Raw genomic sequence first — 16097 nt, 5'->3', positions numbered from 1 at the left:
GAGTGACCTAGTTTTTTAAACCTTGTTTATAGTCTTTGTTGAAATGTCTGGTATCTGTAGACATACTATGTGTGTTTCTATGCAGACTAGGCATGTGTGAATATATGGTAATGGCAACCGACACAAGCAGGCAGAAGCGCCGCGCCCAGATCTGTACCTGCCAGGTGTCTACAGCTGCGGTACCCATGGTGTGCACGCGCCGTAGCCGGCATGGTGGCATGTGTCACATTGCATAGCACGATCCGCTGCCATGCACTGCCAGCATGCACGCACTGATTGGTTCCAACAGGGCAGGCATGCAAACAGCTGGCTGGTGCTTGGCGCCTTGTGGCGTCCTCTGGGCGATCTGCGCATGTGCAGTGGCAGCACCCCATGGCAGCGGATCACGCTATGCTTATTTTCTCTAATCAGAGGATGTGTGGCTCCCTTGACTTCTGTGGAACAAGTCTGAGGTGGCTATAACTGCCGCAACTGCTCTTCTCCGCTTGAATAAGCTCAACGGTGGGAGCACAAAGGGGAGCCAGCGTGAGCCACATGGACATGGGTGCCTTTGTCGTACGCCTAGTTGGGGTTGCGCTAGGCGCGCGGTGCGTACGCCTAGCAGGTGTCATGGATTCACCGCCTAAAAGCAACAACTGCACAGCGATGCAGTCACAATTAAGAGCAGCATTTAAGAGCAGCAGATACGTTTGGCTTTGCAAATAGGCTCGCTGCTCTAACTTCTGACAGCCATTTTTGCAGAAACTCAACTTATTTAATAGGTGTGACAAAGCTTTAGTGCATTGTTTCTTTTTTTTTTTCATTTAGCGGCCTTGTGCGTTCGAAAAACACTTGATTTCAGAAATGCATATTATGCCATTCATTTTTTTTTTTGTGCTCCAGTAGTATTCGAAATTATCTGAAGAAAATTACTAGTATTCGCTTTGAACTAAAAAAATACACTATTCACACATGCCTAAAGTAGACACTTAGCATGCTCTGACTGCACAAAAAAAAGAAAAGAAAGAACAATCGTGCTCAGAATGGCAGCGTCTCTAAGCTACCTTAGTAGCACCTGTTTCTGTCACTGAAAAGTGCATGAAATTTGCATCTAGCTGTAGTACTTGCATATAGGGCAGAAACATGGGGGCTAACAAAGAGGCTTGAAATTGAGGACTGTGGAGGGAGCTGTTGAAAGGAAGATGGTAGGTTCAACATTAGAAGACAGCGAGAGAGCAGATTGAGTCAGGGAACAAATGTGAGTTAATGACATCCTATTCAAAGTCGAGAAGAATAAATGGAGATGGGCAGGGCATGTAATGCAAAGGAAAGATAACCGATGATCATTAAGGGTAGTGGAATGGATTCCAAGAGAGGGAAAGCGTAGCAGGGGGCGGCCAAAAGTTAGTAGGGTAGGTCAGACTAGGAAATTTGTGGGGACAAGGTGGCCACAGCTGGCATAGGATAGGCTTCATTGGACAGGGGTTATGTGAAAGGCAGTGGTTGTAAGCAAGCTGAGGTGAATATATACTGAACACCTGTTTCGATGAATTCACATTGCTCAAGTGGTCTGTTCTTGTCACAGGACTCTGTGTTGGGCCCTGATGACCTGCTGTACTTCGCTGACATCTGTGCGGGGCCTGGTGGCTTCTCGGAGTACGTGCTGTGGCGCAAGGGCTGGCAGGCCAAGGGCTTCGGTTTCACGCTGAAAGGCGCAAACGATTTCAAGCTGGAGGACTTCTTTGCAGGGTCTCCTGACACGTTTGAACCCTACTATGGTAAGCAGCTCTTCGATATTTGTTTGTGCATTTGTGAGTGAGCGAAAACTGTTTTAAAGATGGAGGCGAATTATAAGTAAAGCAGCGCAGATTTGTTACAAGTTTGTTTGTAATTTGAAAGCGGCTGGAGCTTGTTGTTGTTGTCCTCCAGTCTCTTGGTTGTTTATTCTTGGCTGGCATTTCTAAATGCTTCTTGTTTTATGTTTTATCTTATTGAAGGAAGTGTACTAATAACAGCGCGCGAACAAAATGCAGTGAAAACAGGCACATCAGGTGCTGCGCGTTTTATCCCTCTTGCCACGACCTCTTTGGGATTCTTTATCACAGGCTATGTACTTCCGTGATTAACCAGCAGAAAAAAATTTGATTAAATAACTGGAAATCAGTTAGTCGGACTTCTGGACAAAAAAAAAATACAGTTGCTTTCCTGTTGGTTTCTGCCTGGTTTCCTTCCTGTTGTGGTTGGATTGCATCTTTGGCTGCTCTTTTTTTTTTTTTTTACCTGGGGTATGGCAGTATATTTCTTTTGCTACCCCACTTTTTAAAAATTTATCCTATTGGGTTTTCCTACATAGCTTTGTGATCTTGCTCCTTGCTACAGGAAGAAATTGTGCTCCCTTCAGTGTGGTGGCCTCTGGGAGGCTTTCCTTATGTATGCTTGTTTTCTTTGTGTTTCTTTTGCAAGTTGATTCACACCAAATTGTTTCACACTTTGTTTCTTTCTGTTCGAGCCAAGCTAAGGCTTACATTGCAAAGGGATAATGGTTCATTACAGGAGTTTGATTCATTTCTGTGATTTATGGAATCAAGAAGCTGAACAGATGAGAGAGCAGCAGCAGCATAGCTGCTGGCTATTTTCACTTCCGAATACAGTTTTAGCAGCAGAGTGCAGCGGAGCTGTGTGAGGCATTGGGCGAAGAAAGGCCCCACGTACAATCGGGGACAAAAAGTCTCTGGACCTTGTGATCTTGAAATGAAGCCGATGGCTCTATTATTAGCTTACTCTAGTCCACACTTGTGGAGATGAAAAATCAAAATCCTCTTCTTTTACCTCCAGCCATCATCTAATAATAGAGCTGACGACTTCGGTTTCAGATGACGTGGTCTAGAGACTTTCGTCCCCACTGTACATTGTTTCCTGCCCTGCGATTAACATCAGTACTTAACGAGGGAAGTTTTTTTTAGCATCTTGCTAGCTGAAACAGCTTGCCAAAATTGTTGGAATTTTGCGAAGTATAGATTTCGACGACTAGAGTGTCACAAGAAAGTAAGGGCCTCCAGCCCACTTATATCATGACAATGATGGGCTTCAAAACATTGCAGTGGAGACATGCGGCATTTAAAAATGCTTCCAGGCTGTGTTGGCGAAGTAATGCGTAAGGGCCTCCAGCCCACTTATATCATGACAATGATGGGCTTCAAAACATTGCAGTGGAGACATGCGGCATTTAAAAATGCTTCCAGGCTGTGTGGGCGAAGTAATGCGTGTGGAGATTTTCCGCTGTAATTTTGATGCTAGCTGTCACAATGTAATAAAGTAGCACTGACTTTTCTTTCTATTTTCTCTGTAAGCTTTAGCTGTTATTTTCAGTCCTTGCTGCTCGCACTGCGATGGTTAGTGTTCGCTGTTACTGACTTGTTCAATCCTGGCTTTCAATGAGTCGCTGTGAAATTGGAGAGGGCCTTTCTTTACAGTGCCATATGTGTGCGTTGGCTATAGGGTTGAGGTTGCGTGCGTGTTTGTCTGAGTCGTCTTGTGCTAAAGAAATGTGCGTATTACAGCGATAGTTGTCAGGCGCGCGTCCCTGGCTTGCACGTTGTAGTCGTCGGGCGTCGTCGTTCAGCGGCGGCATCGTCATCATCGGTGTAACCGGTGGGCGCGTTAGTGACATCCACCCGCCACTCATTAATGCACTCACATTATGTCATGGTCAAACCGGGTCACCTAAGCCTATGGGTGGCTCTGTTTGGAACAGCTGCCAGCCAATGCAGGGGGGCATCACTTGACCACTACACCAGTGCAATATGAGATCACTATCTTTTCTGCCTCAAAATATCCCCAAAATTAAATGCCTAAACAGGTATCGCATAATCTCACATTACATAGTCATAACCGTCCTATCAGTTTTTTTTTGTTCCTCGTACTAGGCCAAAGAACTGCAAGCTGCTGAGTGTTGTGATAATTTAGTGTCTGTCGTTTGCCACATGCAGGTGTTGGAGAGCTCGCTGGTGACGGAGACATTTTTGTCCCCGAGAATATTCGAGCTTTCTCCAGGTTTGTCAAGTCCAGCACAGACAACCAGGGAGTCCACTTCGTCATGGCCGATGGTGTAAGAGAGGATTTCTTCAGTTACATCGTGGAAGTTGCTCCAGCCTGCATGGTGTCAGGCTTAGTCTTCAACTCTTGGAAGTAAAACTAAAATGGAGGAATTAACTTTAACAATACATTAAGCATGGGTATCTCTCTTATTCTGATCATTTCTGCTGAATTGTGCAGCCATGTAGCGTTTTGTTTCTGCAATTTTACAGTTGTCCGCTTTTGTGACCTCGCTTCAGAGGATCTCAGTCAGTGCTTACTATTCACAACCATTGCCCGCACTTTGATGACTGCTCCTTAATTGCCAAGCAGGAGGTGTCAGGGTTGTATGCAGTCACTGCAGACATTTCATCAGCGAGGCCGTCACTTGCAGTCACTAGTGCTGCCATTCAACACACGTTCAATAGTATTGGCATCAATGTTAGGAGCATTATATAGGTAGCTACGTCACGCAGTTTACTACTGCCTCCGTCTACATAGCTCGAGTCTTGGCTTTGGTTTGCTTTGTTTTTAAGCTGTAAAGTTGTTCTACTTAGTATTTTGAAAAGCATACCAAGCAGAATATAGGGCAGTTCAAAAGCTTCAAGAGTAGCTGTTTAGATGTACAGAGACCTACTGTCACCCTCTCTTTTTGTGTGTTATATTCTTGTGGCTTGATGTTAGGGCCGAAAAGTCTTGTTCTTTTCTGGGGGACTCAGTGAGCTAGCTAAAAAAGCAGGAGTATCAGCGATTAAAACTTTTCGACGTTCCTTGTTTCAGGGATATGGAAAATTGGCTGAGCTGGTTGCAATATTTCGTGTATGACTCTGACATGACGTTGTATTGCTGTCCATCTTCTCTGGTTGTCTTTGGCGCTGTGTGAAGGATGAATTGCTCTAGGAGGTCGTCATTGAATGGCGTCTAGTATAACCTAAGAAACTTTTTTATTTTATAGAGACCAGGCAGTGGTTTTGCTTGTAAGGTTTCTATATTGACTTCAGAGTGATGAAAACAATAGTGCTGGGCAAGTAGTTTGTGTCTGATTTTGATGAAAGAAACGAGACAACAGCACAGACGGAACAGAACTACGGGGATGTCACTGCTGCAAGGCTGCTGCCTCACCCTTTTCGTAGGGTGAGAAAGGGAATGATGCCTGAATGTGTTCTCAAGGCTCATGGTGTGCAGTGTGTAACAGCTGTGAACAGGGACCATTTGCATCATTTTTTTATTCAATGCAGGGCTTCTCGGTGGAAGGCCAGGAGAACATCCAAGAGATTCTCTCCAAGAGGCTTTACCTCTGTCAGTTCTACATGGCATTATCTGTTCTGAGGACAGGTGAGCGCTAATTGCTGGGGTTTTTACCTGCCTTCATCTGTATTGCACGTTTTCTTGCTATGGCTGCATGCCAAGCGATTCTGTTAGCAGCTCACCTTATTTGCGGTTGCTTTGTGGTGCTGTTTTCAAAATGGGGAATACAATTACAGTGATGGATTCTCAGAACCCACACTCAGATTGTCACAGCCTTTTGCCATACATGTTCTTATTAATGCTAGTTTCTTATTGGCTCTAGCACATGCAGTAATTGATTAATTTTTTATTTCTTCATTTCATACTGCAGATTTATTTTATGGATTCAGAGAGGGAGGATAAGCCAGATAACAATATCTTGTTTGTTTTTTACAGCAGTAGTTGCTAGTGCAGTATGTGTGGTAGTTTCTTGTCATCTGAAGCCATGCGCTTTAATGATGTCAGCATCACATGGCATGGAGCGCATTAGCATGCCTTTACTAAGTCACTCGCTACCAAGGCAGAGAGCATTGTTTTCCCGAAGCTGTACTTGGAAAAACTACTCCCGCAAACATCGCCTCAAATGCGAGGGCAAAGAGCAGCTATGTCAATACCCGGCTTTGCACGCCTGTGAAGCAGAGCAAAAACATCAATGGTGCTGAGAAGATAGCGGTACATTGTGTGTGGTCCTGAAGCTGCATGTGGACTGTCGTGGTGGAGGGCTCTGGATTAATTTCGGCCACCGTACTCCGACATCGCAGATCGCACGGGTGTTTTTACTGCATAAGCAGCGCTACTGTCACTCGGTTAACATGCCAGTCTGGATGGCCGAAGCCATGCACTCATTCACTGCCACCCTCAATCCACCTTGCTATCCCACCCACCATCTTCCTCTAGAAGTGCTGCCCATTACGCACCCACCTACCTCTGCTCTTTGCAAGGCCTCCACCTACTAGGAGTTCCCCACGCAGCAAAGGAACAAACAAGTGATGGCGTAATCGAATTCAAAGGCACAGTGGGATAGCCAGTTGCTTTCTAGAAGCACCTCCCACAAGCCACCTCCCCACCCCACCTCCTGGCTAGGGGCTTCTCACATGCTTTCCTCCATGCGGGCCGCCGCGGTGGCTGAGTGGTTATGGCGCTCGGCTGCTGGCCCGAAAGACGTGGGTTCGATCCCGGCCGCAGCGGTCGAATTTCGATGGAGGCGAAATTCTAGAGGCCCGTGTACTGTGCGATGTCAGTGCACGTTAAAGAACCCCAGGTGGTCGAAATATCCAGAGCCCTTCACTACGGCATCTCTCATAGCCTGAGTTGCTTTGGGACATTAAACCCCCATAAACCAAGCTTTCCTCTACGCATACCCCCATCAATGCAGCAAAAGTAAAGCATAAAATTATTAGCAAGCCATAAAAGCTAGCCGGAATAAAGTCGATAATAATTGGCACAACTTGCAGGCAATGGGGTGCGGTGAAAGGGAGAAGCAGCTCATGGAAAAGTGTCATACCATCCCAAAAAGTGAATCTTGCTTGTGCTTTTCATCGCATCGGATCGTCGAAGTGTCTCACTTTTTCGCATTTCATCTCCATGGATATGGGGCCAGGATTCCAACCCATGTCCTTCCACTGAGCAACCGAACAGCATAGCCAGTAAGCCACCATGGTGGGTGGCCTTACAGGCACTCAGCATTCAGCGTGCCTTTTGGATGTGCCAAGGGGGCAGTCGGCTTTTATCTCTTGAACACACATGCCTGTACAAATGTGTGGTCTAAATACTGTAAAAACCCGCTTATAATACGAACCCGATTGTAATACGAGGCGAAGTTTCAGGGACACAAAAGGGAAAAAAAAAAAGTTTCACCCATGTATAATACAAGTGACGAAAGCTCAGAGAAGACATTTATTCAAATCACATCTCGCACTTCACTTCACTCACTTTCATCTTTAGCAGCGCTTTCTTCGGACATTTCTTTGTCCGACAAATCATCCCAAATGTAGTTATCTTCCGAGCCATCGAGAACATTTGAGATGCCACACTTCTCAGAAGAACGACGCACAAGGTCTTCTGGGATGCCCACCCACGCGTCCATGATCCATTCGCACAGCGTGGCTGGCAAAGCCCGCTTCAGCCGCCCGGTTGTCGTCACTGCAGGCTCACCTGAGCGCATCCACTCTGCGTAGTACCGCTTGACTGCGTCCTTGAAGGGTTTGCTTACACAAACATCGAGGGGCTGTAGTTGACGTCGTCCCACCCGGAATCACAACGTGTTCAGTGCCGCAGTCGCGTAGGAGCCTCTTCACCGAGCCGGCCAAATGGCAACGAAACGCATCCAGCACAACGATGGACGGCAGAGACTACAATGCACCATGTCGCCTACACCAAACGGACTTTACCCAGTCCAAGACTAGATGCTCATTCATCCACCCTTTCTCATGACATTTCACGATGACATTTTTCGGCAGCTGCTCACCTTTTGGCATTGTATTCCGCTTTAAGATCACGTAAGGGGGGAGGTTGCGGCCCTTTGCCGCCCACGATAACATGGCAGTAACTCGCGCCTTCTCGTTGCTAGTGGACCAGACACTAACTTGTTTAGACACCTTCTCGTGCACGGTGAGGGGTGATGGCATGTCCAGGTAAACCGGCGTCTGATCAGCGTTGCCTATTTGGCCCAACAGAAAGTTCTTTGACTTGCGCAAAGAAATAACATGGTGCTGAAAACTCACAAGCAGCTCTTTGAACGCTTCAGGCAGCTTCTGTGAAATCAAAGTCTTCCGGCTTAGTGAAAAGCCAGCTCGGCACATGTAGCGATGGATCCAGTGCTTGCTCGCTTTGAAGGCAGAGCGCGGCATCTCTTTTTCTTTTGCAAGCTCTCTAGCTTTTGCCTGCATACGCTCCATGCTCACAGCTAGATGCGCGGCTCACTGTTGCCATATGAACCCCGTCAGGCCAAGTTCAATTTTTGAGAATGCGCTATTCTTCCGGCCACGAAAGCTTCGCCGCATTCGCTGCACGTGAAAAGGGCTTCTTTCTGTCGTCGCCATCCACGAATGCTTCCCTCAGTGACACCATACTGCCTCCTGGCTGCACTGTTGCCGATGTTCTCTGCAGCTAAAATCACTTTTCGCTTGAAAGCAGCAGAGTACTGTTTTCGAGACCCTGACATCTTGCTGCCAAAAAAACATCTACTTCACGAAGCGTGGCTTACCTGCGAGCACATGCGCTGTCAACAGGCACACAGCACACCACGACCCCCGGCACACGCAACAGATCAACAACAAAGAAACGACATTTTGGCGTCCTTTGTCGAGAGTAACGAAGCCAAGCCGTAGCCACACGCCAATAGCGAAGCCAAGCCGTAGCCACGCCGCAATAACGAAACTTAAAACTTCGAGCAACTTCCAAAATTTTTGTTCGGATCCGCAAATAGTACGAGGCGGAAATTTAGGATGCTAATTATGGGAAAAAAACCTCATATTATACGTGGGTTTTTACGGTAATCTGGCTGTGGCCAAAAACTTGTGCAGGTTTTGTAACTCCCAACTTACCCCGGTTCTTCTTGCTCATCTTTGTGCAGTAGAGAGTGCAGGCAGGGCACTATTTTTCTTGTTTAATTACCCGCCCTAATGAATGTCAATCTTTAGGCTCATAAGTTTACTTTTGTCTTCCCCACGTTCTATGTTCCTCCCAGGTGGCCACTTTGTGTGCAAGCTGTTCGACATCTTCACCGTGTTCAGTGTCGGCCTAGTCTACCTGATGTACCGCACATTCCGGCATGTCTGCATATTCAAGCCTAACACAAGTCGACCTGCAAATTCCGAGAGGCAAGTCACATCACAAGTGGCACTCCGTCCTTGAAGTGCCCAGAATGTTATAGGCAGGGCTCCACACAGCCCTTTCCTCCACAAACCGCTGTACTATTTTATGCTATCATTTTTTTCTTGTATGCAAATTTCTCTATGTACTACAGTAAAGCCTCCTTGGTATATATTTTTTTTAATTGCTGGAAAAAATATATTATCCGGGAAAACGTATGATCCAAACCGCCTGATTTTGAGAAATGTAACCGTTGAATGAGACATTTGTTGACAATCTCACTTTATAAAAATGTCGATTGGCATTTCTTGGAACAAGAGCTAAACAGATCCTATTCCAGAGCTCGCAGACTTTAGTCCACGTTGGCGCTGTCTTTAGCACGTGAGGAAATTCGTAACGCATCCGGTCAGTCAATGACAGTGACGAACGTAACCAAAATCTCTTCCTTGTCATTTTTGTATGCTTCGCCCCTTCGCTCCCAAGTTCCGTGGGAAACCCACCGCGGCGGCTGGTTTAGCAGTATTTCTGCTTTTCAAGCTGCATTTCCCGGACCCTGCCCGTACGTATATAAGCGCATCACTGTAGTTCGTAGAAGTTTTGCCTCGTTTCCCTTTTGCATCACGAAGAAACCTCAGCGTTTCTCCTCTACACATCGCGCCCCCGCAGAAACGGCCGTTGCGAATGCTAGCACGCTGTTTTTACTTTTTTTGTTCTTCGCGGTGGTGATGCCTCGCCTCATTGCATCGAGGCAATGCAGAGAAGCCACTACGGCGGGTAGCTGCCGCAAAAAACATGTCATGTGCCCTCTCGTTTGGCCCACTTGTATGTTTGCACATGGGTGGTTGGTCAGTAAACGTACTGTACGACCACAATTTGTCAAAATTTTAAATGTAGTAGCTGGGAAATCTTGTTTTCCGAGAACGTATTAACCAGGTAAAATACAGTGTAACTCTACGGGACATTTTTAATGTCTGCAGTTTTGAGCGTACGAACCGGGAAATCGTATGAACCGGGAACATAGCAGCGAGGTTTTACTGTATACGATCAGTGCAGTTTATATAATCTCTCCTGTATGTAAGGCCTGAAAGGGCTCATAGGGTAAGTAATTAAATAAGTAAACATGATGGTGGCTTTTTGCAGTTCAGGTTCAGGTAGTGCTGGGTAGGAGAAGACTGGCGCCTGTTTGATGCAATGCCCTCTCAGTGACTGAATGATCTCTCTGATTGGCCCAGTACACAATCCTGACCCTAACGTGACGACTGTGCCTGGAGTTGGCATGCGCGCCCACAAAAATTTGGCCCCCACCTGCCACTCACTTTTGATGATATGGCAGCAAAAGCAGGCGAACTGATGGTGGGCTTCACTCAAAATTAATATGGTTTTCACAAGTGCTGTTACTCATACTGCTGTAAAAAAGCACGAGTCTGCGACCCATTTCATAGAAGAAGGGTGTGAAGCACTGTTCTTGCTAGAGCCACCGCACGTGATGCACTAGCTTGCTCAGATGCATAGGATATAGCAAGTGTGCCAAGGCGTGTTACCGCATCCTAGCTTTCAGGGTAACTCATATGATTACATTAAGCACATTCCCACAATTCTGTGGTTCTTACTTATGTTTGCTGCCACAATAAGATAAAAAAAAAAACAAGAGAATGTGGCTGCTAGCACAGAATTCCGCAGAATATACTCATATCTGCTATTTCTCACACAGTCGTGGAATGCTAGGGGCCTTAGTTATATAGAGCCATTTCGGAAGTCTTTAGATTGGCTTTCCTGAATTGCACATTGGTTAAGAAGCAGCGGCAATGGCTGATGGTCAGTTGAAGGGTCCAAAAGCGCTGGTCAATGTTTAGCAACAGTGCATGGTGTCATCATGGGAACAACGTCAGTGCCTTTTACATCTTAAAACTAGGCCTGCACAAATATTCGGTTGAATAGTAGAGTTTCTGGCTTGATCCAGATGTGTGGTACTCAATATCTCAAAGCATTTGTCTCAAGTAAATAAGCAGGTGTCCACGCAGTCACTTTTAAAAACAGCAGCTACACAGCAATGCAATCGCAATGAAAACTGCCAGTCGGGGGTGTCACAAGTAAGTCCCACACCCCACAAATACATTGACTCTGCATCCAGGTCAGCTCTCCCAATTTCCGATGGCCATTTTTGCAGAAAGTCGATACAGTAGAATCTCGTTACAACGAACTTCACGGGACCGCCGAATTTCAATCGTTATTTTGAAATATCGTAGTACTGAAAAACCATTATTTTCATGTCAGTAATGCTTCACAAGAACTAAAATTAGGTACCTTTGCAGCAGATTTATGTGTTGGTAAGTAAATAATAAACGATAACGCTGGGCACAGTTTAACTACAATTTATTGCTTGAGAAAGTCTTATCTTCTTCTGGCGAGTAGACGACAAACGCTGCAGGACGAACGTCTCCACATCCTCGACCTTCCTGTGCACGTCATCGGGGACATCTTTGCAGCGCCCGAGGAATGATCGGGTCTTCTCTAGAAAGACTAGGACATCCGAGCTGGAAACAATCTCTTCCTCTTCGTGCGCTGATCCAGTGTTGGCATCGTCTTGCTCACGCACTTGATTCACGATGTCTTCGGTGGTGAGCTCCGCGGATGTAGCCGCCGCGCTGTCGCTATCCACATAATTCGAAAGTCGCTGTCCACGGTAGTTGCCCAGCCGCAGACGTTTTCTTGAGGGAGCCAGCTGCGACACTCGATGTAGTTTTACGATCTTGTCCCGATCTTGGAACATCGTTGCTATTGTTGACGGTGTAATGCCAAGCTCCCTGCACAAGTCCGCTTGCTTTTTTCCAGCAGCTGCGACAGAATGTCCGCTTTTTCTTTAAGCGAAAACTGGCGTCGCTTCTTTTTAACGCGGGGGCCAGGAGAACTCATTGTCAGCAAAGCTAATGCACAACACAATCACAGCGCCGATAACTTCGCAGATCCTAACGTTCGCTGTCGACGTGGTGACACTGCGCTGAATAGGCTTAAGACTGCTGCGCAGTACGTATGTGACCACACGCTGGGTGGATAATGGCCTTACCCTTTGTATCGGGCGGCAGCTCGCGCCGCCTCGCGTGATGGCGATACCGCTGGGGCTGTATCCGTTGCAACGAGTTCCCCAGCGCATAGCTGATGCTTCGGATGATGATGACAGGCGTCAGCTTCAGGGATTTGGTACGGAACTTCGTAATAACGAAGCGTTTTGCGACGAATGCGAGATTAAATTACATACGTTATTCTGAAATATTCGGTAATTTGAAATTCGTAGTACTGAAAGTTTTTTACATTGAAAGTATAGGCATTTTGGCGGGGATTTTAAAAAAATTCGTAAATCTGAAAATTTCGTTAATCTGATGTTCGTAGTAACGAGATTTTACTGTACAGCTTCAATGCCCTCTTTCTTTTTAGTGTACTAGCACTAGATGTCTCGCTAGCAAAAAAGCCGACCTGTCTGTGGATGATGCCTCCACCTGCCAGCTGCCACCTGCCACTTTGAACTGAATTTTTAATATCCAAATTTGTTTTACACCCAGAATTTTGTTATTCGTTTTGCTAAAAAAATTTATTTGCTTCATACCAGATAACCCACCGTTCACACAAGCCTGCTTAAAATGCAAAAACTCTACCTGTATTTGCTACGTGAAAAATTGGCTGCCCCGCCTTTATTTTATTACGCAGCATGGCTGTTGAAGCTGGCTTAACAGTTCTGAAAAGGGCCACCCATTGGCATACAAAAGATTAGTGCCACCATATTTATATAAGCCTTTATGTTTCTGTAAAAATGATGTTCTGTTCATGTTGCCCATGGGCTGTGTTGTCACATTTCTTCGGCACCACATATTACTAGCATCGATGGGAACCATGTAAATACACCATTTCTTTCGTTCCTGGTTCTCTGGCATGTGTTGATGCTGACTTCATTGCAGTCATGGTGTAAAAAAATGCGCAGGTACATAGTCTGCAAGTGGCGCCACTCTGACACCAAGGACGTTGAAGACTACATGTATGAGCTGTGCTGCCGCTTCCAGCAGATCTCAAGTGTCACCAGCCAGGATGATATCATTGAGGTGGTGCCCCTGGAGGTGATCAACGATGACGACGCCTTCTCCAAGTACATTCGAGACTCCAACAACAAGTGAGTGCTGGAACCTTCTGTGCAAGTCGATAGTGTGTTGTTTTATAAACATGCCTTGACATTAGTGCCTCATGGCATACATCGTCTTACTCATGGTCAGTTTGTGCGTTCGTCTTTTACTTTTTATATTGGGTAGGTGTCCAGTGTGTTGAGAATTTTGAAAACCTCATGCCTATGTTGTAGCATCCAGCAGCACTGTTTACACAAGGGACTCTCAAACTGGGTTCTTGCATGTAGTTTTTTTTTGGGTTCCTCAAGCCCCATAATTCATGCAGTCCTCAACCACCCCACCTTTCCTCTGCCCACTTTACTCTTGTACTAATCACACTTCAATTGCTTACTCAGTAGGTGGTTTCATTGTTTTAGTCATTAAATCATTAACAGAATTTTAGTCATTTTTGGGGGACTATGCATCTGCATGGTTTCCTGAGGCGAAAAAAAAATTTTGAGAACCTCTGGTCTGTGTTATTACCAGTGGTATAAGGCTGCAGTAAGGAAAGAGAATTTAATCATGACAGCTTCATGGCGGAGTAGGTACCACTTCACATAGCAGGATTTTACCAAAGTTCAGTGGCAGTGGTTGAAGTTGCATTTTGGCCTCTCTGCATTTTTCATGAGTCATGAAGCTTTCTTTACGTATGTCTCTAGGCCATGTTTATAATTTGTTTCGATTTCCTACGTGACATTCGTCCACGCACCTTTGGTTGCCTCGTGAAGACTTATGGAAAGTGTTAGAAGTGGTATGTTGTTCATCGTTTGCACAGGGCTTTGTTGCCGTTACTAGGTGAACCGGTGCACGGCTGAGTTGCATTCGAATTAGTTTGTTGTAATAGCAAAAGATAATTTTGCCTACATAGGAATGGTAAGCCACTGTCTAAATTGAGGGGTTGCTGATTTTTACTTCTAGGTCGCACTTTGGTAGGGATATTTTATGTACGTCAGTGTTTGAAATATCACTCCTATATCTTCATGCTTTCATTTTCAACCATCTTCATGATGCCAAGGCTGGGACGGGCCCAAGTCACTCACCTAAAGAAGATTAAGGCCTTTGCTCAGAACAGGTAAGCGTTCCTCTGTCACTTTACTAACACGAGTATACTTACATTGTAGCATGTAACTGCAGAAAAAAAGAATAGTACAATAGAATCTCGATAAACATAAATTGGTTAAACGGAATCAACGCTTAAATGGAACAAACGTCTCACAGTTGGTTGGTTTTGTATTAAGGCAATGTAAAAAAAATCTCGTTTCAAATTTTCCGACCACCGTATAAACAGAACCGAAAATAGACTCGAAACCGTAACTTGACGTGCATGCGCAGCCCCATCGCGGTACGCATCACTGTCCCCCCCCCTCTTTCCGGTTTCCGTCCTTGGACGTTTCCAGTTTTCTCGCACACTGCAAGCGCATCGCTTGCTTTCTGTCACGGTGTGCTTGCAGTTGTGTTCAGCTAGGCTTAAGCCTTACATCCGTTGTTCAGTGTCGTCTGCGACATTTCGTTGCGAAGTCAGCATCCGATGGCAGCGCAGAAGCGACCTCACAATGCCCTTATGTTAAAAAAGGAAGATGGAGATAATCAACGGCTTTGAGAGTGGTCGCTTCACAAAAACAGCTCTTGCGACAAAGTGCGCCGTCCCCAAGAGCAGCCTCACGAGGATACTTCAGGACAAGGATAAGCTGCGGCAGGCTTTCGGGATGTCACGCTTTGTCCCTCAAAGAAAACGACTGCGGGTGGCCAACCACGAAAATCTGGAGAAGTGCCTGGTGGTTTGGCTGCGTAGAGCCCGCAGTGAAAACGTTCCGATCAGCGGGCCACTCATTCGCGCGAAAGCAGAAGAATTTGTTCTGCAGCTCGGCGTCGAAGGTTTCTCGTGCAGCGAAGTGCGGTTGACGAGATTTAAAGATCGGAATGGCATAGTGTGTCGTGCCGTTTCAGGGGAGGCTGCCGCTGCAGACACAACAGCATGCGGGAACTGGCGAGCAAGACGGCTCCCCAAAATTCTGCAGGAGTACGACCCAGAGAACATCTACAATGTAGATGAGACAGCACTGTTCTTCAAATTACTACCCTCAAAATTCTTGTCATTCAAAGGAGAGAAATTCACCGGGGGGAAGCTGAATAAGGACAGGTTGACTGTCCTGATCGGGGCCAACATGACGGGAAGCAACAAATTGAAGCCACTAGTGATTGGGAAATAGGAGCACCCTCGCTGCTTCAAGAATGTGAGAACCTTGCCCGTTTCTTATCAGGCCAACGGCAAGGCGTGGATGATGCAGTCCATTTTCAGGGAATGGATTTATGGCGAGGATGTGCGCTTCTCGCGGTGGAAGAGAAAAGTTTTATTCCTCGTCGATAACTGCCTTGGACATGGGACTTTGCTGGGTGTGAAGTCCATAGAGTTGGAATCTCTGCCACAAACACCACAGCGCTGCAGCCTATGGATGACGGTGTGATCCAAGTGCTCAAGTTGTGCTTCCGCAAATACCTTCTTTGGAGGATGCTGTTATGCATGGACAAGGGGAAGGACTACAGGGTCTATGTACTGCGTGCCGTTTACCTCCTTGATGATGCTTGGCGGCAGGTGAGTGCAGCGACCATTGCCAGCTGCTTCAGACATGCAGGGTGTGCCTCAGCTACAGAAGAGCACTGCACACAGGATTAACTTGATGTCCAAGATGCAGCCGAAGAAGAGCTGCTACTGGAGAATTGTGCTGTGATGGGCGTACAATTTGTTGAGTATGTTCAAATTGATAGTGATGTGGCAACATGCCCGGAAAACGCTGT

At 46.2% G+C, this 16097-nt stretch overlaps 1 protein-coding gene across 2 annotated transcripts in view; it reads left to right on the top strand.

Moving 5' to 3' along the window:
- Positions 1-16097, top strand: part of Cmtr1 (Cap methyltransferase 1) — a 55355-nt gene that overhangs the window by 20335 nt on the left and 18923 nt on the right. For both annotated transcript variants that reach the window (XM_077665536.1, XM_077665535.1), the window contains 6 exons: positions 1565-1757; positions 3969-4087; positions 5292-5388; positions 9029-9161; positions 13127-13312; positions 14317-14373. In XM_077665536.1, coding sequence (XP_077521662.1) covers positions 1565-1757; positions 3969-4087; positions 5292-5388; positions 9029-9161; positions 13127-13312; positions 14317-14373 — 785 coding nt within the window. The remainder of the gene's footprint in view (positions 1-1564; positions 1758-3968; positions 4088-5291; positions 5389-9028; positions 9162-13126; positions 13313-14316; positions 14374-16097) is intronic.

The sequence above is a fragment of the Amblyomma americanum genome, chromosome 5 (assembly GCF_052857255.1).
Source record: "Amblyomma americanum isolate KBUSLIRL-KWMA chromosome 5, ASM5285725v1, whole genome shotgun sequence".
NCBI classification, from domain to species: domain Eukaryota; kingdom Metazoa; phylum Arthropoda; class Arachnida; order Ixodida; family Ixodidae; genus Amblyomma; species Amblyomma americanum.
Note: the sequence above shows the minus strand (reverse complement) of the source record. Positions and strands in the feature narration are given on the sequence as shown.